Source organism: Bos taurus, chromosome 1 (genome assembly GCF_002263795.3).
Source record: "Bos taurus isolate L1 Dominette 01449 registration number 42190680 breed Hereford chromosome 1, ARS-UCD2.0, whole genome shotgun sequence".
In the NCBI taxonomy this organism is placed as follows: Eukaryota; Metazoa; Chordata; class Mammalia; order Artiodactyla; family Bovidae; genus Bos; species Bos taurus.
In genome coordinates, this window is record NC_037328.1 from 96,445,974 (window position 1) to 96,470,225 (window position 24,252).

Consider the following 24,252-nt stretch of genomic DNA (forward strand, 5'->3'; position numbering starts at 1 on the left):
GAAAATAGCACAGTGTTGGAAAATGATTAACTCACAGACATTAAAGAGACACAAACTCATAAATAGAAAGATGCCCTGCAGAGTATTGTGGGCATTTAGGCACACTTGATAGAAAAATGGTTAGGAACAGGGAATTTTAATTGACTTAATTTAAACTGAGATGACTCAAGAATTGCAAACAAAAACTTTCTGCATGCAGAAGCACCATTCAATTTAGACTGAATGGCCCAGTGATTAACTAATTTGAGACAGTGCTCATTGATAAATTGCCATAGATGCACATCTGTCAAAGGAATTTGTCACAGGTTGTCAAACTTCCGTGACATGAACGACACAAATCCACTCATTAGGTGGCCCCTTGTTCTTTTCATGAGCCCTCATTGACCTCAAGGACAAATAACACAAACTGCAGGCTGAAAGAAGGAGCAGAACTCACGTAGCTAGTCAACCTTGGGAGTCACAGGACTCTATATGAACTTTTGGAGAGGATGTTAGGAACAAAGAATCATGGAAACTGAGAGCAGAAAAATACTAAGAGCTGACATGTACTGAGAGCTGATGACATTCTGGGCTTTATTCTAAGCGCTGTATCCGTACTATCTTATTTAACCCTCACAACAATCCTTAGGGACTGATCCAATCTTCATCTTTCATGTGACGAGACAGAGATTATCCACTTTGTTCTATAGATGAAACCTAGAGAATTTGAGCAAGACTTGCCCATAGTCACAGAGCTAACCCTTTGGGGAGGGAAAACCCAAAGGACTTCTCTTGACCCCGGTCCAGTGCTCCAAACCCTTGTAAGCGGGTGGCAAGAATTCATTTTACAAGGTTTACTGAGTTCAGAAAAGACATAAAACCATTCCAGGAAGGGGAAACTTTCCATCATTTCCAGAGTAATTGATGGCCAGTAGGCTAACGGGGTCAGCCAGGTGTCATCTGGACTGGCCAGAAGTAGAGACCCAGCTGCTCTTCTTCTCCTCATGTTCTCTCTCAGACCAGCAGAGGCCTGGGGTGCTGGAAAGGGCTATCTGGACACCTGAGGAACTGGGCATCACTTGTCTACAGCTGCTGAGCCACGCTAGGAAAGCAAACTAAGAGGAAGCTTCTTGAGGAGGAGGAGTTAAACTAAGACCTCATCCTAACATGGCAGACAGGACAAATCTGGAGAGGAGGCCAAGTGATAGAAACAAAAGTAGGAGGTTCACAGGGGATGGTGAATTGGAAAGATACCTACTAAACTGAAAACAGAGGCATCTCTAACCAACTGTTGTGGCTGAAAGTGGTGGCAGAGGGTCATTCCAGCTTTATCTGTAGCTGACAAAATTTTCTCAGTGACAATAGTCTCATGTATTTATATTTAATTTGCTATTAAAATGAAGTAAATATTTTTGAAAGGAGAAAAACAGATAAATGAAAGGTGGGGGCAGTGTCTAGACTTGTACAGGTATTGGGTAGCTTTTCAGCTGGTACCTGAGACTCCCAGTGTGAGTCACTGAACTGCTATTAAGGTCACTATATCAGTCCAAAGGGGGCTTCCCTGGGGGCTCAGCAGTAAAGAACCCACCTGCCAATGCAGGAGATATAAGAGTGATATAAGGAAATATAAGATTTAATCCTTGGGTCAGGAAGATCCTCTGGAGAAGGAAATGGCAACCCACTCCAGTATTGTTGCCTGGGAAATCTCATGGACAGAGAAGCCTGGCAGGCTACAGTCTGTGGGGTCACAAAGAGTCGGACATGACTTAGTGACTAAACAACAACAATCTGTCCAAGAAGTCAAGGTAGTCACAGCCCCAGTGACCAGGGTTACTTCCTCTTCCCTGCACCTGGGGGCCATAGGTTTTCCTTTGGGAGGGGGTCAAGAGGTGCCCCAAGGAGAGAGAGAGATTTTGAGGAATTGTCTCGTGTGGTTGTGGATGCTTGGTGAGTCCAGAATATGATGGGGGAGGCCGGCAAGCTGGGAAGTCAGGAAGGAGTTAAAGTCCAAAGCCTGAGAAATCCCTCTTGCTCAGGAGATGTCAGGTTTTTGTTCTATCAGACTTTCAATGGATTGGATGAGACCCATCCACATTCTGGAAGGCAACCCACTTTATTTAGTGTCTACTGATTTTAATACAAATCTCATCCAAACCCATCACAGAAATATCCAGATTAATGTTTAATCAAACGTCTGGGCACTGTGGCCTGCCAAGTTGAGACATCACATTAATCATCATAGCATGTAAACTTTGAGGACCTTAAGAAGATTGTCCTGTGCTGAGACTAAGAGGGAAGGACATGGGGCAGGTTGCTTGTGCCATTTCTGTCTATGGCAGCCAGTAAATTAGCCTATATCCTTTATTCCTTTTCTTTCTTTTAAACTTGCCCATTACTGAGTCAATTCAATGACTAATCTTTAGGTGGGTTAGGAGGAACTGGTGCTTGCCTGGTGGCTCAGATGGTAAAGAATCAATGCAGGAGGCCTGGGTTCGATCCCTGAGTCGGGAAGATCCCCTGGAGAAGGAAATGGCAACCCACTCTAGTATTCATGCCTGGAGAAGCCCATGGACAGAAGAATCTGGTGGGCTACAGTCCATAGGGTCCTTGAGTCAGACACAGCTAACACACACACAAAAGGATAAGTAGATTCTCCTGGCTAGCTCCATGATCATCTAGCAACACTCAGACACTCTCAGATGATAAACCCAAATGCGCACAGAGGCCTGGGGACCTCTTGACCCCTTCCCAAAGGCAAACCTGTGGCCCCCAGGTGCAGGGAAGAGGAAGTATCCATGGTCACTGGGGCTGTGACTCTCTCGACTTCTTGGCCAGATTACTGTTGGTCTTTAATTGCAAAGTCATGTCCGACTCTTTCAAAGTGAGTGCCCCTGCTTTTTCTTCCTAAGCACCTGTTTAGTTTCTTTCATGGAAAGTAAACCCCACATGAGCAGATAATGTTTTGTTCGTTGTTGTGACTAGTGCCTACAAAGATGTTCAGTAAATACTGCATTTATTGAATGTTAAATCGATAAATGTCCCCATGCCAGCCTCAGACTATTGCAAGAAAGTAACTCTTTTTGAACTTCTTTCATTTGTTAAACATTGAGTGCCTACTATGTATCAGGCACTCTCAAGCCGCTGCAGATAACAAGAAGGGCAAGGTCTCCTCCACATTCATGGAACTTAAATGTGGTGAGGAAAGTGGACCATGATAGACTGTAGCCTATCACGCTCCTCTGTCCATGGGCTTTTCCAGGCAAGAGTACTGGAGTGGGTTGCCATTTCCTTCTCCAGAGGATCTTCCCAACCCAGGGATTGAACCTGAGTCTCCTGCATTGTAGGCAGACACTTAATCATCTGAGCCACCAGGGAAGTCCAAGTAATAAAATAGTAACAAGTAATAAGTTTAAATAACAAAATAATTTCAATATTTGATATTTTAATAATTAGATATTTTGACTAGACATTTCAATTTATTAAATGTTTAATTTTTAATAAATAATGGCAAATCAGATTTCAAGCATAGATCCATGAAGAAAATAAAGCAAAGTAACAGGCCTGAGAGTGAGTGGGGGGTAGGTTGTGCCCACCTTAAGAAGCCTGCTTGGCGAGCCTCGGTGAGCCCTCAAGGGAATGTAAAGGAGCCAAGACAAGCCTGGGGTGGAGTGCTGTATGCAGAGCCACATCAAGTGCAGAGGTGCTGAGACTGGAACATGTTAATCAAGTCTGAGGACAGGGTGGCTAAGCCCAGAGAAGGAGAGCGTAAAAGGCTAGGTCAGTGTCAGGGAAGGCTATATCAACTCAGCCTCTCAGGCTGTGCTGACCAACGTGGGTTTCCTTCTAAGGGTGACAGGGAAGTCTTTGGAGACTTTTAAGCAAGGGGTATTACTTTCTGGTGCATGAGGCATAAGAGCTGTGGGTTTGATCCTGGATCAGGAAGAGATCCCTGGAGAAGGGCATGGCGACTCACTCCAGAAATCTTGCCTGGAGAATCCCATGGACAGAGGAGTCCACGGGGCCACAAAGAGTCAGACACCACTGAAGCGACTTAGCATGCATGCATTACTGTCTGGTTTACTTTTTAAATCACCATTGGCTTCTCTGTCAAAAAGAGGCTGTAGGATGAGACTGGGGGCAGGGAAGGCAGGCTGGGCAGTCACATTCAGGAGAGATACTGGTGGGATGGATCAGAGTGGGATCTGTGGAGAGGGTGAGAAGAGGCAGGCTACAATAAGGACAAACTTGACTCAAAAATATTAAAATACACTGGCCTTCTTCAGAATCTAGGACTTCCCAATATTCTTCCCGCACTCCTGGGTTGGCCCAGTTTGAACTCACTTTTTTGGTTCCCCAGAGATGCCTTTGCACTTCTCCATACCTGATCCTATCAGAGAGGGAGGCAGCATGCTAAAGGAGTGAGTTGTCTTTTTTCCATTTATAGAAATAAACTCTCATTTCACTCAAAGTAAAGATATTATGGGGTTTCCCAGGTGGCTCAGCCTGTAAAGAACCCGCCTGCCAATGCAAAAGAAGCAGAAGTGAGTTCGATCCCTGGATGGGGAAGATCCTCTGGAGAAGGGAATGGCTACCCACTCCAGTATTCTTGCCTGAAGAATCCCCATGGACAGAGGAGCCTGACAAGCTACAGTCCATGGGGTCACAAAGAGTCAGACGTGACTGAGCAACTGGGCAGGCAAAGATAATACAGAATAAAGGAGGAGAAGCTCTTTTCCACCCTTGGAAAACTCTCTCCAGTTAGAGCCACTAGTGCTCTATGAGCCACTATGAAGATTAAATTATTCAAGAAGTAATCAGAATATGACTTGAAGTGTTTAAAAAGAGAATCCTGAAAAAACAAACAAATAAACAAAGCCCACCACACAGAGCTGGTTTTACACCACCCACAGGGCATCTCTGGGTGATTCTAGGCACTGGTGCACCTCAGTGGGTGGCCCCCATCCCACCAGCAAAGTGAGAAAAGGCTGACTTTATCTCACAACCAGGGAAACATGGAGATAACTCCAGGCAATCTGCCTGCTCCTTGGGTGGGTGCTAAGGCAGACTCTCCTGAGAGGCTGACATGCATTATCAGTTCTCTGAGAGCTAAATGCCAATGCAGTCACTGTTAACAATTCCTCCACCCTACAACTGGAGATAAAGTTCCAGCCCATCCCTAAAAGGTGCAGAGATTACTTATTTCTGAGTAAGAGCGGAACAGGAGAGGTCTGGGCTAAACCAGAGGAAACTGGTCTGGGTGGCTTAAGGTCCTGCATTCCGGGTTAACGAATAGCAGGGCGCACTTCCAGTGGAGAGAACAGCTACCCTGCACGCGCTGCACGGCTCCAACCTAGTAAAAGTTAAAGGTTTCCTGACCTCACGCTGCACGCAAGGCCATCTCTTAAAAGGAAAATTCCAAAAACAAAGGTTGGTAAACAGAGGGGACTATTATTTTTGACAGCAGCACAAAGACTTTCTGGCAGAATATCATGTCACTGGAAAATGATTGCTAAGGAGTCCTCTCCTGATTAAAGATGCTCTGACAATGGTTGTGGGCCTCATCAGCTGAAACCAGAGCAGAAAGCCAGGAGCCAGCCTAAGAGGAGTGTAGCTACCTGGGGTCTTCAAAGTCTGATTTCAAAACTGCTCCCTAAAGCGTGGCTGTGCAACAGAGAGTGCCTTCTGTTATGATTGAACGGGCTAATGCGTGCAAAGTGCTGAGAGCAGCACCTGGCACCAAGCAAGAACTCATAAAGATTAACTCTCTTTGCTAATAATACTCGCTCATGCCTTTCCACCAAGAAATTACTGTATTGTTGTCTATGGTTACGTTTATCCCTCCTTATGCATTATGAGCTCTGAAGTGTCTTTTTATATCATGCATCTCAGAGCCTGGGGCTGTGATTTGAAATGAATTATTGACTCACTTGCATTATCTGGTAGAAGTGACAGAAATGGAAAAAGGGCGGAGAAATAAAAGACAAATGAAGTCTGAGTTTCCTTTGCATCCTCACCCTTTGTTTCTTTGTAAAGCCCCTCATTTAGGGGCTGTTTGTTACATTTTCTCTGTTGGACACTGGTTCCCAGTTGAGCCTCAGTGGAACCAGTAACACTCTCTGCTAGACACAGTTCAAGCTCAGCCAAATGAGATGTCACCTGTCTCCCCACAAGGACTGGACATCACAGAGGACACACAGAGGGCACAAGCCGAAGCCCTGTGAGCAGGTTTATTTGAGACCTCTCCACCACTGCCCCTGACAGGTACTTCCTGACATACACTGAACCAATAACAGTAATAGCAAAAACAATAGTAACCAACATTTGCTGAGCACTTATTATTTCATACATTACCACATTTAACCCAATCAATAAAGTGTATATTCTGTTCTTTCATCGGGTGAAAAAACTAAGGCACAGAAAAGTCTCATGCTTAAGGTCACACCACTAGTAAAATGGTGAGATTCAAACCCAAGTTCATGACTGTCCAAATTCATTCAGATAACCACTCAAGCCTACAGTGACCCCTGGCCACACAGGCTGGCTCTGAAGCAGAAGCGCCACAGCAGTGGTTCTCTGCAGGGCATGTGCCTCCTGTGTGCCTGTCTTTCTTGTCCCTGCAACAGAGCAGGGCAGCCCAACATATCTCATTTTCTATAAAAGCCTCTATAAGCTTTCTTTTTCACTTGGCCCTGGTTACTGCCACACTTAGCAAGTGCCTTAAAACACAACCATCTCTGGTTTGTAACTTAACACTGAAGAAACCTGCTCTCATTTTCTTTCCTGGTGGAACAAAAACATTGACGCCACAGGTAACAGAGGCAAAGCATTTATTGATTAGATTCTCATCAATATTCACCTCTGCCCAAGATTAGACTTGGCCTCATGCCTCCTACCTGGCCCCTCCTATTCTAATGTATAACTAGTCTCAGAAAGCTGGAGAAGGACAGTCAGAAGCTGGCCACTGCATCTGCCACTCTAGACCTGGAATTAAGAGGAGGACTCCGGTCCATAAAATGACAGAAGATAAGGTACAGTTGTATTATGTCCATTTGAGGACATGAGTAGGGAAATCTGTTCAAGTCAGTGAGCATATTGAGGATTCTGTACGAGTATATTGAAGATTTGGGGAATGTTGGGTGTAGCTACTGCAGATGAGCCCTTCTTCTTTTGGCCAATTGATAGTTAATTTAGCCGCTAAAAAATCATATTTTTTTTTCAGTAATTGGAAGTTTAAGAATACTTGCTCTGTTTTCTGACTAGCCTGTGTAATGTTTTCTCGAGTAGTACAGCCTAACAATATTATTGAAGGAATGTGCAAAAAAGGGCACTTTAAGCCAAATCTAACTCATCATGAAACTGACCTGAAATCTTCAAAAATATCAATATATGAGAAGGACTGTCTAGATTAAAGGAGACTAAAAAGGACTATTCTAGATTAAAAGAGACAAAGAAGAACTGACAGCCAAATGCAACAAGTGAGCTTAGATTGTGGAAGGAAGAAGAAAACAGCTCCAAGAGACAATATAGGGGTAGAAATTGTGGGTATATTAGATAATATTTTATAACTACTACATTCTTGGATATGATAATGGTATTATAATTATGTAGGAGTAGGAGAATGTCTTTTTCTTAGTGAGTACATGCTGAAGTATTTAGGAGTAAAGTGACATAAATATCTGATACTTATTTTCAAATGATTTGCCAAAATAACACACACAGACACACACAGTGAGAATGAAGCAAATGTGAAGGCTAAGCATTGGTGAACACAGGTGAAGGCTATGGAGTGCTCACTGCACTACTCTGTCAATTTCTCTGTAGATAAAATACTTTTCAAAATAAAACCTTGAAAAGAGAAAGGGTATAGTGCTATTGTTCCCTTATAAGTGTCCCCCAACCAAATCACAATCATACAATGGGTGTTCGAGGAGGGACCTCTGAGTTCTGATCTGGCGTAATTTACTCTGCCAACCCTTCCTTCATGTCAGTAAGTGACAAGGCTGGGAGCACAGGCTTTGTGGTCATGATCCTAGATTGCGAGTGTGCTAATGTTGCCTACCTGCTGTGATATGGGGGTTAAGTTTTTTTAATTGGCCTATCCACCAATTGAGATTTTAAGGATATTTGCTCTGTTTTCTGACTAGTCTGTGTAATGTTTTCTCAAATGGTTTTTCTCTCTTGCAACAAATTAAAAACACATTGGAATTGAACATAAGGATATAGTATGGGAGATAGGGATTATAATAGTTCTTTACTGTATGGAGCTTCCCTAGTAGCTCAGACAGTAAAGTGTCTGCCTGCAATGCGGGACACCTGGGTTCGATACCTGGGTTGGGAAGATCCCCTGGAGAAGGAAATGGCAACCCACTCCAGTACCCTTGCCCAGAAAATCCCACAGATGGAGGAGCCTAGTAGGCTACAGTCCATGGGGTCACAAAAGTTGGACACGACTGAGCGACTTTACTTTCTTTCTTTCTTTCTTTTACTGTATGGGAGTAATTAAATGAGATAATATTAGAGAAACTCAGGTGACAGTTTACTATCAATAGCTGTGTGTTTGTATAATGTATATTTAAGGAATACTAGCTAGGATTTCATGGTTTCCTATTACAGCCCAGGATACAGCTAAATTAGATAAAACTTTAAAAGCAGTATAAAGATAAATATTGAGTTAATAACTATACAGATGATATGTAGATTTGGCAAAAAAAAATCATGAAGGTAGCATTCAAACAACTGAAGTTTGGTAGATACTGCAAAACAGAAGGTGCTTGTCCACAGTGCCTGGCACATAGAATATACTCAAGTTTCATTTAAAATGATTATTACCTTCCCTTAGGAGCCTTAGAAATTGTGCTATAGCACTTCTCTTGAGAATTAAAGAATTGCCTAGAAAGGGAACCCAGAAAGAATGAGAACTATTGTAAAGCGCTATGTGTCACCTTTATAAATTCACCCGGGTTGAAAGGAATGAGCTAAGCACGAGACTGGATTCTCACTCTGGATATAGCCAGTAATGCGTTGTATAACTTAAAGGACTTCGATTCTCCAACTGAAAAAGGAAGAGATCAGACTAGAATCCATTGCTCTTAAAGGTCCCTTGAAACTTGAAAATTCTATAGCTTGAGAAACTCCTGGACTTTTCCAAAGTTGAGTGCAAGATCGCCTTTGACTTGCTGCTTGTGGTATTTTGTAGAGGAAACAGTACAAGCTTCTCCTCCCTGCCTAGTCAATCAAGAGCTGCTGAAAATCTGAAAATCATTTTGTTTAGCAGTGGGAGTTTAAGATGAGATCTGGGTTCCAATAAAAGAGTATCTGTTATTTACCAGCTATGTGTGTTGGGAATACCACTTGGTCTCTGAGCCCTGGCTTCCTCACCTGTAAAATGGAGATATTTTGTAGTAGTGTTGTGAAAACTATATGTTTGAAAAATTGACAGGCGGTTTTTCTGGCAAGAGTGATGAACAAGATGCTAATGATGTGATTAAAAATCAGTTGTTTTACAGCCCTTTTACTATTTATAGGAAGACCATAGTGTGTATCTTATTCAGTCTTTATAATAAGTCTATGCATAACTATTATACCCATTTTGGGGGCAAAGAAACTGACACTTGGGGATGTTAAGGGCCTGGATGGGACTCTTATAGGTTTTCTGACTCCCAAGTTGATTTGTTTTTCCTAATGGACTCCGTCTGACCTCTAAGTCACAAAATAAACACCACATTTTGTTCTTTGTTAAGGTTTAGCCCACTTGCCCACATTCTTTTCTTCTACATTTATCCAGCAGCATATTTTAAATTGGATATAGAGCATAGCTTTCTTTAACTTAAAATTATTAAGCTCCAAATGTCTTTCAAAAAGTGCAGGCTTAATACCTTGCTGTCTATGAAAACGGAGAAGGCGATGGCACCCCACTCCAGTACTCTTGCCTGGAAAATCCCATGGATGGAGGAGCCTGGTGCTGCAGTTCCTGGGATCGCTGCGAGTCGGACACGACTGAGCGGCTTCGCTTTTACTTTTCACTTTCATGCATTGGAGAAGGAAATGGCAACCCACTCCAGTGTTCTTGTCTGGAGAATCCCAGGGACGGGGGAGCCTGGTGGGCTGCCGTCTATGGGGTCGCACAGAGTCGGACACGACTGAAGTGACTTAGCAGCAGCAGCAGCCTATGAAAAGGTTGAGAAAAGACTTGAATATCTTCTACCACTTGGTGGTTACAGGCCTTCAGGCAAGTTCCTTACCCTTTCTATATCAGTTTTACCATATGTAATATGATAGAATTTCAACCTACAAGGTTATTGAGAGAAAAGGCAAACCAATTAGATCACAGAGCCTGGACAGAGTGAGCTCCAGCTAAGTTTTCACTAGCTCCTATGTACTTATTTGTGGGTCAGTCTCTTGGATGATAGACTGAATGAATTAGGGTTAATGGGCTAATTCAAATTTAGTAGTTTTCAGAAATTCTCCCTCTCATAAACAGAACTTTCTCTGACCAAATCTAACCACATAGAGGGTTGACTACAAATGTTACCTCTTTTTATTTGACAATGGAAAAGGAAAAGATGAAATGCAAAGAGCCAGTTCAGAATGGAGTTCAGAGAGGGAAATCAAGCCTGAAAATAAGAGATACAAAACAAAAAAAGAAAAATGCAATCAAACAGTTACAGAGACTTCGATATTTGGAATGATTGCTTCAGTTGGGAATTCAAATGACCCACTTAAAATAAATGAGATTGCTCCTTGTCTGACCAAAAATTTCTCTCTTGAGGAGTTAAAGTGAGGAACTACAGGCCATAGGGTGGCAGGATCAGAGCCTTCACTAAAGAAAAGAAGCCAGGAAGACCAGAGGACAAAGATTTTAAGAACATCCTACGATTTCTAAACATTTAAAACCTCTCCTGAGTGGGACAAGTGCAGAAAGTAGCACCAACATGTACACACTATCACGTGTAAAACAGACGGCAGGTGGGAAGTTGCTATACAACACAGGGAGCCCAGCCTGGTGCTCTGTGATGACCTAGAAGGGTGGGCTGGGAGGAGGGGGTGGAGGCTCAGGAGGGAGGAGCTCCAGTTCCAGTTCCAGTTCAGTCGGATCTGACTCTTTGCGACCCCATGGACTGCAGGATGGCAGGCTTCCCTGTCCATCGCCAACTCCCGGAGTTTACTCAAACTCATGTCCATTGAGTCGGTGATGCCATCCAACCATCTCATCCTCTGTCGTCCCCTTCTCCTCCTGCCTTCAATCATTCCCAGCATCAGGGTCTTTTCAAATGAGTTAGCTCTTCAAATCAGGTGGCTAAAGTATTGGAGTTTCGTCTTCAGCATCTGTCCTTCCAAAGAATATTCAGGACTGATTTCCTTTAGGATGGACCGGTTGGATCTCCGTGCTGTCCAAGGGACTCTCAAGTCTTCTCCAACACCACAGTTCAAAAGCATCAATTCTTCAGTGCTCAGCTTTCTTTATAGCCCGACTCTCACATCCATACATGACTACTGGAAAAACCAAAGCTTTGACTAGATGGACCTTTGTTTATATATATATATATATATATATATATATATATATATATATAATTATGGCTGATTCAAGTTGTTGTATGACAGAAACCAAAACAGCATTTTAAAGCAATTCTCTTACAATTAAAAAATAAATTTAAAAACCTCTCTCCTGTTTCCTTCTCAGTGGTATTTTTTGTTATCTTTAAGTGGAAGAAAGTGATCTTAAGGGCAACTCCAGTATTCCTACAGCAATGACTTAAAGCAATTTAATTGGGAGGTAATGAAACGGGAGTTCTATCTTTAAAAATTAACATTTATTTTTGTCAAAGAAATGTAGGAACAGCTAACACTGTTGTGACTGAGACTCATTTGGAGTGTCAGAGGAAGGCTGATGGAGTGTGTGTGTGTGTGTGTGTGTGTGTGCATATGCAAGCACATGCACTCATTTGTATCCACTCTTTGAAACCCTCTGGTCTGTAGCCTGGGGCTTCCCAGGGTGCTAGTGTAAAGAACCCACCTGCTGATGCAAGAGCAGAGGTGCGGTTTCAATCCCTGGGTCGGGAAGAGCCCCTGGAGAAGGGAATACCCACTCCAGTATTCTGACCTGGAGAATCCCCATGGATGGAGGAGCCAGGCGGGTTACAGTCCATAGGGTCACAAAGAGTTGGACACGACTGAAGCAAATTAGCACACAGCATGCACAGACTGTAGCCTGCCAGGCTCCTCTGTCTGTGGGATTTTCGAGGAAAGAATACTGGAGCAGGTTGCCATTTCCTCCTCCAAGGAATCTTCTTGACCCAGGGATCAAACCCTCATCTCTTGAGTCTCCTGCATTGGCAGGTGGATTCGTTACCACTGCACCACCTGGGTACAGCAGACCAAACCAGCTGCAGCCACTACCTTCACTCCCGACTTCCATTCCTGCTCACCACTGCCATGGTCACTGGTTGTACTCAAAATAAGAAGAAAGGAACTATATGCTTGTCTGGTAGGGACCGGAGAGCCAGCAGAGAGCAGAGCCTGGGGTGGGAGGGGCATCACTAAGACACCGGGTGCTGGGAGACCCTGCCGCCGGAGGGACAGGGGATGTGGGGAGGAAACTGGGAGAGTATATTGTGGCCCTGGGCTTGGTGTTGGGTAGATCCTGAGGTTCTTCAGCTGAGCTACAGAGGAGCAGTTGAGTAGCCTTTGTTTGTCTTTTCAATTTTTACCAAAAACCTCACAAAGGTTTTCTGTGGGTGTGTGAGGATGGCGGGCATTTGTGTGGTGAGTGGTGGGAAAATGTGCTTGGAATTGGTGGGTGTTTGGTCATTTGGCTTCAGCATCAAAATTGGCAAATTCTATGAATATGTGCATTCTTGGATATTTTTTCCAATTTAGGAAGATTAGGATCCTAGATTTTCAGATATGTTTGCCTTTTGAATGTCTGTTTCTGATTCATGAGAAATTCAAAATAACCAAGTAATTAAAAGCATAGGTTCTAGATCCAAATCATTATTCTACAACTTACTGGCTGTAAGACCTTAACCTAGTCTGCTGCTGCTGCTGCTAAGTCACTTCAGTCGTATCCAACTCTGCGACCCCATAGCCCACCAGGCTCCCCCGTCCCTGGGATTCTCCAGGCAAGAACTCGAGTCGGTTGCCATTTCCTTCTCCAATGCGTGAAAGTGAAAGGTGAAAGTGAAGTTGCTCAGTCATGTCCCACTCTTAGCGACCCCATGGATTGCAGCCTACCAAGCTCCTCCGTCCATGGGATTTTCCAGGCAAGAGTACTGGAGTGGGGTGCCATAATCTAGTCTAGTTATCTGTAAAATAGGGATACTAATGGTGCTGTTGTGAGGAGTGCTATTGGCAGAATAAGGGCCCTCAAAAGATACCCATAACTGTCCCTGGTTGTGTCCTTTGTCCCGTGTGAATCTGTTACCTCACACAAAATAAAGGGCTTTACAAACATCTTTACTGTTATGGACTTTGAGGTAGGGAGATTCTGTTATGAAGATGGAGGAAGGGCACAACTAATCAAGGGATGTTGTGGCCTCCAGAGCTAGGAATGGCCCTTGCTTTACAGCCAGCACAGACTCTGGTCCTTCATCAAGAAGGAATAAAATTCTATCAATTCAAATTTTCCCCTACATCCTCCAGAGAGGAACACAGCTTGCCAACACCTTAATTATAGTCTGGTGAGACTACTATCAGACTTCTGACCTACAAGAACTGTAAAGTAATACATTTGTGTTACTTAAGCCACTAGTTTGTTGATTTTTTTTGTAATAGCGACAAGAGAAAACTATTACACACACACACACACACAGTGTGTGTGAAGTGATACTAAATCACTTGAGTCATGTCTGACTCTGTCCTTCCCCATGGTCTGTAGCCCACCAGGCTCCTCTGTCCCAGGGATTCTCCAGCCAAGAATACTGGAGTGGGTTGCCATTTCCTCCTCCAGGGGATCTTCCTGACCCAGGGATCGAACCCGCATCTGTCTCCTGCGTTGGCAGGCGGGCTCTCCACCACCAGCACCACCTGGGAAGCCCCTTGTCTTACAGGAGAGGAGATTGAACGACAAACATGAGAATGCAGAACCATGCATGACAGAGAGCAGGTGCACAACAGTCTTTTAGGAGAAAACATCAGCCTGCCAAGTGCAGAGCTGAGCGCTGCAGGGAGAGGTGGCCTCCTGCCTTGCTGCCCTCCTGTGTTCTGTGAGCTCCATGCCCAGCCCTCTCAGTTGCATTTCTGGTTTGGTTCTCAAGTTCAAGTTTCCGGGTGTTACTTACAACTCTGCACATACAGCATCATGCTTCCATGTCAAGATGCAAAGTAAGTAAATGAAAAAAAAAAAAGATGCAAAGTAAGTGACTTCATTTGTAAAGCAGTTCTCGGAGACAATTTAGTATCATGTCCTGTGGGTGCTTCTTTAAACATATATGCCCCGATCCCATCACTTAGGGTTTTGTGTTAACTGAAAAATTTTTCATGCTTCCCAGTACACGCCGAGTCTGACACAAGGAACCCCTCTTATCTCCTATCTCAAAACTCTGCCTATTCATATAAAGAACTCAGATTCCCTTGTAGCTCAGTAAAGAATCCACCTGCAATGCAGGAGAAGCCTGGAAAAGGCATTGGCTACCCACTTCAGTATTCTTGAGCTTCCCGGGTAACTCAGACGGTAAAGAATTCACCTGCAATGCGGGAGACCTAGGTTGGGAAGATCCCCTGGAGAAGGGCATGGCAACCCACTTCAGTATTCTTACCTGGAGAATCCCATGGGCAGAGGAGCCTGACAGGCTATCGTCTATGGGGTTGCAGAGTCGGACACAACTGAAGCGACTTAGCACATACACATGTGGAGAAGGATGTTTGGTTCCTTCCCTGGACAAAGCTGTCCCAGACTTTTTGCTGCTTTGGCAGTATAGGAGAAATGAAAGACACTCACAGTCCCATATGAATGAGCCCTGCCAGGAACATAGGGGTATATGATGAATGAGTGTCAAGTGGCAAGAACCAGCCCATAGAACCTGTCAGAAGCCCATGCTGCAGACTGATGGACGGTGGGCAACTGAAATTGCCTGGTGTTTCCCAGCCCTGTGTTTCATTCCCCGCAGGTCACCGGGACCTTGGTTTTGGCTGTCTTCACTGCTGTGCTGAGTTCCTTCCAGTTTGGATATGACATTGGTGTGATCAATGCACCTCAACAGGCAAGTGAAACGTACAAGTTCTCTTTTTGGCAATTTCTGTCAGTGGCAGAAAGATATCAGCTCCTCATCCAGAGAGATAAAGTGTGCCCACATGGGGAACACGTGGCAATCCGGTCTTCTGTTGGGTACCACGTGCGTGATTCCAATGCTGATAACTTGACCTTTGCTCCTCATTTAATAACCCTCATAGAAAAAGAAAGAGTAATGAATAATTCTTTATCTCTGATTCTGCTGTTCGCTGAGCTCACAGAAAACTTCAGCCAGAATACCATGTGCCAAAAGGATTTAAAAAAACAAAAAAAGGCTTAAGAGCTTATTGCAGCATATATTCAGAGCTCCTAGCCAAAAATGGATGGAAATGCCAGGGTGTAAGAAGAAACAGTGGAAGTACAGGCTTTTTTCAGTGCAGAAACATGTACTGAGCACCAACTCACTGTGTGTCAGGAACCAGCATATTCTCTCCCCTGCTGATTCACCCAACAACCTGGTTATGCCCAGGTTTTTGTCCAGATCAAAGCATTTTCGAGCCTTGGGTGGGGAGGGGGTGGAATCAGATAAAGGTAGTTAAAAGGTACAAACTTTTAACTGTAAGAGAAGTAAGTACTAGGGATGTGATGTTCAACATGACAAATGTAATTAAATATAACTAATACTGCTGTGTGTTATATATGAAAGTTGTTAAGAGGATAAATCTTAAGAGTTCTCATCACAAGAAAAAAAAAAAGACAAGCAAAGGAGAAACTGTAGGAGCCTAACACTGGAAAGATTCCAGTCCTTCCCTCTACGTCAGTCTCCCATGTATGATCCAAAGTAAAATAATATAAACCTTTTAAATAAGTCAAGAAGTCCAACAAGTTTGGGTTTTCTCCATGTTGACTCTTTGGGTATTTTTAATATTGGATACTTTCTATCATTTTTCACTTTTACTGTATGCATCCCTACTCTGGTTTCCAGGAAATACACAGGAGAGAGATATCATTTGTCTTAGATCCCACAGCCTGTAAGTGGGGGAAATCAGGAATTCATTCCCTCTGCCCTAACTCAGACCATCAGGTCATTTAGGGTGGGATTGATATTGTGTTCGTCTTCTTAACACCAGTGCCAAGCACAGTGATTGATAGAAACATAAAATGTTTAGTAAATAAAGAAGAAAGAGACAGAGAGTAGAAGCTGGGGAAAGGGATGGCATAAGGTGACAATACAAGCTTCAGTTGGGTGTTCTCTGTGAACCCATCATATTTTGTCTGCTTCTCTTAACATAGTGGACTCTTAGGGAAATGTAAGAGACTACAGGGTGTGAATGTGTGAAATGTGTACTTGCCAAGTCCGTCTGCTGAAAAGGGTTGCTCCTTGGACAAAAAGATGCTCTCTGGTTAGGCACCACATGGCATCATGAATGTGGCAGGTCTTGCCAAGGCTGAGAGATTTAGAGAATCGCTCTAGGGGGTCATATCTTTTTTTCTGCGGCTGATAACATGTGCCAATGTAGCAGGATTCCTGAAATTCGGCATTGGTAGAACCTTTTCTCTTCTTGTGGGAGAACTTTTCAAATCCTTATTTAAACCGCCCTCTTCAGTGTTGGACGTAAAAATTAATCTAAGGTTCCCCTCCTCTAATCCAAGTCCTAGAGCCAGACCTGACAACAGAGGTCATCCCTCTCTGGCATCAGGATTAGTGCCCTCTCTATAGCCCCCTCCATCTGTATTTAAAGGGCTGTTTAAACAGCACTATGTAAGAAGAATTTGTTTTCTACTAGCAGAATGACATTTGGAATTATTTTAGGGTATTTTTAAATCACTTTTTATGACTGTGAAAACTCTGCATACCTGTTGCAGAAAGTTTCAGAAAGAGAACTATTAATGATTATTCACGTAGGGCAAACTGCTGAAAACATCTGGGCTATTTCCTTTCAGCTGTGTACATTATCCATATAGAGTGATCTTCCCATGAGGCAAAGGTCTGGATTGGAGTTCTTTTATCATAAGAGGATGTAAGTTCTCTCCTTCATCAGCTGACTTTACCACATAGGACTTTGCCCAGGTCTGGCAGCGTAGACAGCTGCATTTCAGGTCATTGTTAGAGGTCTTCCCAGCCCATTGCTGCCAAGTGGTGACCAAATCATCCAGAGGAATGACATGGAAGAAGAGCCGGAAGGATGTGCCTTTACTCAATCATACTTTTGTTCGAGTTTGCCTCTACTGAAACACTATAAAATATGGCTCTGTGAACTCTAGTTTTGAACACTGTTTACTGTTACCTACTGCACTCAGTGAGGACCCACGCAAGACACTTCCTTTAGGTCCCAGTACCTTCTCAGGGACTTCTGAGTTGGTTTTGATCTTCGGAATTCACCAATATACATGATTGTTTTCCTCTCTTTTCACTGGCTGCTAGGAAACTTATTAATAAATTTATAGCTCACCTAAAGCAAGGATACAGCACCTGGTGTTTGAATTTTGTATGCTAACTTCATTTTTGGCCTCAACTTTCTCAAACTTTTTTCTTATATCCACTTTTTTGTTTCTGTTAAAATATTTACAGTAGCCAATTTAAATCCTGCTATGCAGGGCTAACAGTGGCATGAAAATGTACCTTTTCAGCTTGCAGGATAGTTTCAATATGGACAGTTGCCAATCTTTAAAACTTGAAGCATTTTACATAAAAATACACACGTCTGGTTTCTCTTTAAAAATTAAAGGCCATGCAATGCTAGTCTCAAGTTGCAGCTTCCTCCTTCAGATGGGACAAATAAATCCTGCCCACTCAGTATTCTATTCCCAATAGTCGTTGTTTAGTCACTGAGTCATGTCAGACTCTTTGTGACTCCATAGACTGTAGCCCACCAGGCTCCTCTGTCCATGGGATTTCCCAGGCAAGAATACTGGCGTGGGTTGCCATTCCCTTCTCCAGGGATCTTCCTGACTCAGGGATTGAACCCATGTCTCCTACATTAGCAAGCAGATTCTTTACCACTGGAGCCCATATTCTCAACAGTATAGACTATATTTCAGCCCTCAAGTTCTCAAGCTTCTTCTTGCCTCCTTTACTTGTTTGTTCCTGCCAGGTTCCTGTTGGCACTGGAATTTGTGACCCCTGATTTATAGGATGTGGTCAACTGTAAGCAATCTATATGCATTAGTATGTGCATAACACACATAATTGAAATAATCCTGCTTGAACACCCAACAAATAGTTTCAAGGAAAAACAAACAAAAAATATACAGAATGTTTGAAATATTTCAGCTATTTTTCTTTATTTTATCTCCTTAGGTAATTATAACCCACTATAGACATGTTCTGGGTGTTTCACTGGATGACCGAATAGCTATCAACAACTACGCTCTCAACAGTACAGAGGAATTGCCCACAAGCCTGGGAGATCCAACGCCAGTCTCTTGGGCTGAGGAAGAGACTATGACATCAGCTAGCCTCATCACCATGTTCTGGTCCCTGTCTGTGTCCAGCTTTGCGGTTGGTGGAATGATTGCATCGTTCTTTGGAGGGTTGCTTGGGGACAAGCTTGGAAGGTAGGCAAATTTCATAAATAAGCATACACACAGAAAAGTCACTATTTGGGGTTTCAGAATTTGTTTGGAAAGAAATAATCTTCCATTTTGTGGGATAGTTTTAGAGTTGTTTTTTCCAACTCATGATCTTATGAGTTAGGTTGGTATTGGACCAAATAAGGGCTTCCCTGGTGTCTTATATGGTAAAGAATCTGAATGCAAGGCAGGAGACCCAGGTTCAGTCCCTGGGTCAGGAAGTTCCCCTTGAAAAAGAAATAGCAACCCACTCCAGTATTCTTTCCTGGAGAATTCCATGGACAGAGGAGCCTGGCGCGCTATACTCCATGGGGTCACAAAGAGTCAGACACGACCAAGCGACTAACACTTTTACTTTCTGGACCAAATAATAGAGAAAGCTGTTGCAGTAAACTACTTAATTGTGAAGATATTTACAGACAAAGTGAATTTGGTGTGTATTTCTGGATAATCACTTTGATTCTCTGACTTTATAACTTATAAAATGTATTAAGAAATCACAGCCCATGTGGTTTACTCAGGAACTCAAGAGAAGAGTCAAGCATGGAATTTTTAAATCTATTGTTGGCTTCACCAAATTGCTCCATTTCTCAGACACCCAGTTTTTCCTTTTCAGATTAGAATTTGACATCTGGATCAGCCAAGTCATAAGGTTAAGTCAATATCACCAATTCCCAGTTGCCCAATGTACTTGATAGGCAGTTTCTAGCTGCTGCTACTGCTGAGTCAAAACCCAACCACAAATGAAGCAAGTGGTATCTCCATTCCTCAACTTTCTATTTTGGATTGAAACTTCCTGTTTTGGATTAAAAACATCAGTAGAACTCCTTTACATCCAAATTTCATTTAGTCATGTGAAATACTAAAGCTCTTGGAGTTCCCCCCACCCCCATCAACTCAGTCCAGTTGCTCAGTCGTGTCCAACTGTTTGCAACCTCACGGACTGCAGCACACCAGGCTTTCCTGTCCATTGCCAGTTCCTGGAGCTTGCTCAAATTCATGTCCATCGAGTTGGTGATACCATCCAACCATCTCATCCTCTGTTGTCCACTTGTTCTCCTGCCTTCAATCTTTCCCAGCATCAGGGTCTTTTCCAATGAGTCTGTTCTTCATACCAGGTGGCCAAAGTATTGGCGCCTCAACTTCAGCATCAGTCTTTTCAGTGAATATTCAGAACTGATTTCCTTTAGGATTGACTGGTTTGATCTCCTAGCAGCCCAAGGGACTTCAAAGAGTCTTTGCCAACACCATAGTGCAAAAGCATCAATTCTTGGGTGCTCAGCCTTCTTTATGGTCCAACTCTCACATCCATACATGACTACTGGAAAAACCATAGTTTTGACTATATGGACCTTTCTCGGTAAAGTAATGTCTCTGCTTTTTAATATGCTGTCTAGGTTTGTCATAGCTTTTCTTCCAAGGAGCAAGCATCTTTTAATTTCATGGCTGTAGTCACCATCTGCAGTGATTTGGAAGCCAAAGAAAATAAAGTCTGTCACTGTCTGCATTGTTTCCCTATCCATTTGCCATGAAGTGATGGGACTCGATGCCATGATCTTAGTTTTTTGACTGCTGAGTTTTAAGACAGTTTTTTCACTCTCCTCTTTCATTTTCATCAGGAGGCTCTAGTTCCCCTTTATTTTCTGCCATAAGGGTGTTATCTGCATATCTGAAGTTATTGATAGAGAGGAAATAAAACAGAAAATCAAAGTTATTTCTTTATATTTATTTTCTGGTCTTTGCATCCACTTTTTTTATCACTTTTTTCTGATGATAAAAATATGCAAATATGGAAAAATTAGAAAATGCAAAAACTTTTAAAGATCTAAATGATACAGGCAACTACCTTAGTAATGTGTATGCTCAGTTGTGTCCAACTCTTCATGACTCTATGGCCTGTAGCCCACCAAACTCCTCTGTCCATGGGATTCTCCAGGCAAGAACAGTGAAGTGAGTTGCTATGCCCTCCTCCCCGGGATTTTCCCAACCCAGGGGTTGAACCCGCATCTCTTACATCTCCTGCATTGGTGTACTGGGTTATAATTCATTTAATTATTAAAATTCCTACTTTATAGTTTTCCCTCTTTGGTTATTAAATTCTGATAATTTCTTCCTTTTGTACTGGAGCTTTTAATAAGACTATAAGAATTTTTCTAAAGTAATAGGTAGCACAGAAACACAAGTTTTATTCTTATTCTTATTTGAAAGGGACTTCCCTCTACCATAAAAGAAAATGGTCAGTTCTTCAAATTTTATCAAATTACTGACTATTGTGGGGTATTATCCAGCTCATCACATGGTTTGTTGGGAAAATGAGTATGAGATTATATAGTTTTATTCTTCCAGAAAAAAACAATCTGCTTGGTGTTTAAGATACTTGTTTAGGAAAAGCTCACCTATTAAAGTTTGAAACATGGAAAAAGAATGTAACAAGATACTTACATTTCTTTGTGGGACAGACATTTTCACATTTATTCACTCAGGTTCTTTTATTGGCCTTATCATCATTGACTGAACTTTGAAGAAGGTTTTTGTGTACATCACTTTCTCATTTAACAGGAAGAAGAGTATCAGATACCTGCAAATGTCAATTTTTGTATGATCAATTTTGAAAATGGTGTTTTTTTGCTATTATCACCTTTACTAAGTATTTTGCATTGGTTGACATTGATTCATAGATTCTGGAAATATGCTGGCATATAATGATAAAATAAGAATAATTATAGGTCTCTGACAAGGCTTAAAGTAAAAGCATGTTTTAATCTACTTCCAAATAATTTATACTAAAGAAAACTTAAATTTTAAAGTTTCATGATCTATAGCGGCTAAAATCTTGTACCACTAAAAGAAAAAAGTGTCAGTGTCATAGGTTACAGCTATAGAATTAAATTTAGCTATCGCCAGGCATTTATTCTTCAAAGCAGTCAGCATGTAGAAAACTAATTGTTAACTATTTGAAAAGGTCTCAGAAGTGTTATCTTAAGGCAAACTAGTCATCATCACAATTGAATCTTCTCTATCAAAATGTGGAGATTAAGTACATGCAACCCAAATTCTCTCATTATAAATATTATGTATTGTCAATGCTTTAACACATAGACAAATCAAAGTAGCAATCATGGTTTAAGATTCCCCAACTAGCTCTATCAACAAAATTAAAATAATCACTCTTTGGTAAAAATCTCAGCATGCTCTGAAAGCAAATCCTTTTTATCAAGTTTCGATGCTAAATTTATAATCCTTGCTTTTCAAATTTTCAGAATCAAAGCCCTGTTGGTAGCAAACATTCTTTCATTAGTTGGAGCTCTCTTGATGGGGTTTTCGAAATTGGGACCATCTCACATTCTTATAATTTCAGGAAGAGGCATATCAGGACTCTACTGTGGTAAGTTGTGTGCACACACACACACACACCCTCCCACACAAACACGTGTACATCTGAAAATTATTCTCAAGGTAGATGTGGTTACATGTAGGGAACTTTTTGAGCATAAGGTGACATCACAAAAAGAAAAGGTAATAGCACAAAGTTTCAGTTCTGAGTCAGGGAGGTTTGGGACTAGTAAGTGGAGTTGTATGAGATGTTCTTAACCACAGCAATGACATCATTTCTAGTCATATGCTCCAAGACAAATTACTTAACTCTTGTTTTTCTTATCCATTAAATGAGAAGGATAATAATATCTACCTCATGGGGGCGCTTGTGAGAATATGTGTAAAATGTTCAGCATAGAATCTGACTACAGCTAGCTGTTATTATTACTTATGTTGTTCAGTAGACACTGGAAGACTGCTATGCCCAGAACCCCTAACTCTACCCTTATGGCCTGCCTGGCTACTGATGTCTCTGTCTCTCCTATCTGGAAAGACCTTGATGTTCTGGCCCATCTCTCAGGCCACATTCCCTTACCCTATCTGCTTCCACACTTGGCTGGTCCAAGTGTTAAAGTGAAGGTGGCCATAGGGAGAGGAGCTCAGGCAGAAGCAGCTGGTAGAGGAGTTCAGAATGGAGGAAAGATGCTTTTCCCGTCTAAATATCTGAATCACTATTTCTTGGAAAGAGCTCTTCAATCTTCCTGAAACAATTTAGCAGCAGCAGCCTGAAGAAAGGGAGGATAGTCCATTCTCTAAAATAGTCAAATCTTTTGCTTTTCAATCCCAGTAATACCCATTGTCCCAAATCACAGCCACTAATAATAACCATAGCAGGTGAGAGAGGGAAGATGAGCACACAAAATGTTATATGAAATATTTCTAACACTTTTACCTGAAAAAGAGGAAAGACTACAATTCTGTTCATCTTCAATGATTGGTTGAACCAAAAGTCTGGTCTTCTGCACTGCAGGCAGATTCTTTACCAGCTGAGCTACCAGGGAGGCTCAAAATAAAAATCTAAGATTATTTAATTAAATGGCTTTTCTTGTTATTTTCAATGTTAATACAAATAACTGAAATGATAGTTTGATCAACGTAAAGAGGCAACTCACTTATGGGAAGAGTTTTGGATTCAGAATGCATCAATTCTGGCACTGTCTTGGTCTGGCCTTAGTCATTGAATAGAAGGCTTGGTTTCCTCCTTGGTATTAGTTCCCTCTAATGAATTACTTCAAACTTAGTGACTTAAGACAACACAAATTTGTTTTCTTACAGTTTTGAAGACTCAAATTCAGTTTCACTTGACTGTAAAATGAAACTAATAACACCATCAAAGAGGTCCAAATCAAGATTCTTCTTTATTTTCTCTCTACCTTTTGAAATACAATAAGAAAAAAAATTATAAAATATTTTTAGTGAAATTGAAAATAAATGTTATATACAGTGTGTAGCAACCTATTACTAGCATAACTAAGTAACTTGTACTCTCCAAGCACCTTCTAAAATTATGTCTGATTTTATTATGAGCATTAAAATAGCTAAAAATTAATGAAAATAAATTAATAACAATTAATAGAAAATACAATTTGATTTCGAGTTCGTAAGACTTCAGACCAGGTGGCCAAAATAGCTCAGTTGGAGAGAGCAGTTAGACTGAAGACTTCAGACCTTTGAGCTTATCTGCATTTTCTGTTCTTGAGGTATGTTTGGCCTTAACAAAAATACTACAGCCCACAATAGGACCAAACAATGTTTGTTTTTTATTTTTTTCCCCCTGCTTCTTTAAGATCAACAGACCACACAGTAGAGTTGCATGTAAAAGCAGAAATTTAGATGTTGTATCAGCCATGCAAATGTTCATGGGATATTAAGAACAATTTAAAGCATTAAAAAAATATTGAAACAATTCTCCAAAGCATCTTTTATACAAAGACCATACATTTCCATTTGATAGGCCCACAGTTTATCTAAGAGGAAGCCTCTGACAAATCTTATTTTCAGAAAATATCAAACATTGCATTCAGTTTTGCTCATTGACTAGTCTCTGACCTTTTTATGCTCTTAGCAAATGGCTAGAGTCTCCACCATTTTCAACATGACTGGTTACATCTGCGTCTAGGAAAACTACAGGAGGCATAATGGCCTAGAGCTTTTCA

At 41.8% G+C, this 24,252-nt stretch overlaps 1 protein-coding gene across 2 annotated transcripts in view; it reads left to right on the forward strand.

Annotated features, from left to right (window-relative positions):
• Positions 1–6,924: 6,924 nt before the first annotated feature.
• SLC2A2 (solute carrier family 2 member 2) overlaps positions 6,925–24,252 on the forward strand; it is a 32,688-nt gene continuing 15,360 nt past the window's right edge. Inside the window, exons 1-4 of one of the 2 annotated variants that reach the window (NM_001103222.2) lie at positions 6,925–7,007; positions 15,087–15,179; positions 18,450–18,706; positions 21,982–22,106. In NM_001103222.2, the coding sequence (NP_001096692.2) occupies positions 6,993–7,007; positions 15,087–15,179; positions 18,450–18,706; positions 21,982–22,106 (490 nt within the window). In that variant the 5' untranslated portion in view covers positions 6,925–6,992. Of the gene's footprint in view, positions 7,008–15,086; positions 15,180–18,449; positions 18,707–21,981; positions 22,107–24,252 lie in introns of those variants that run through there. The other variant, XM_059887981.1, reaches the window with a different exon arrangement.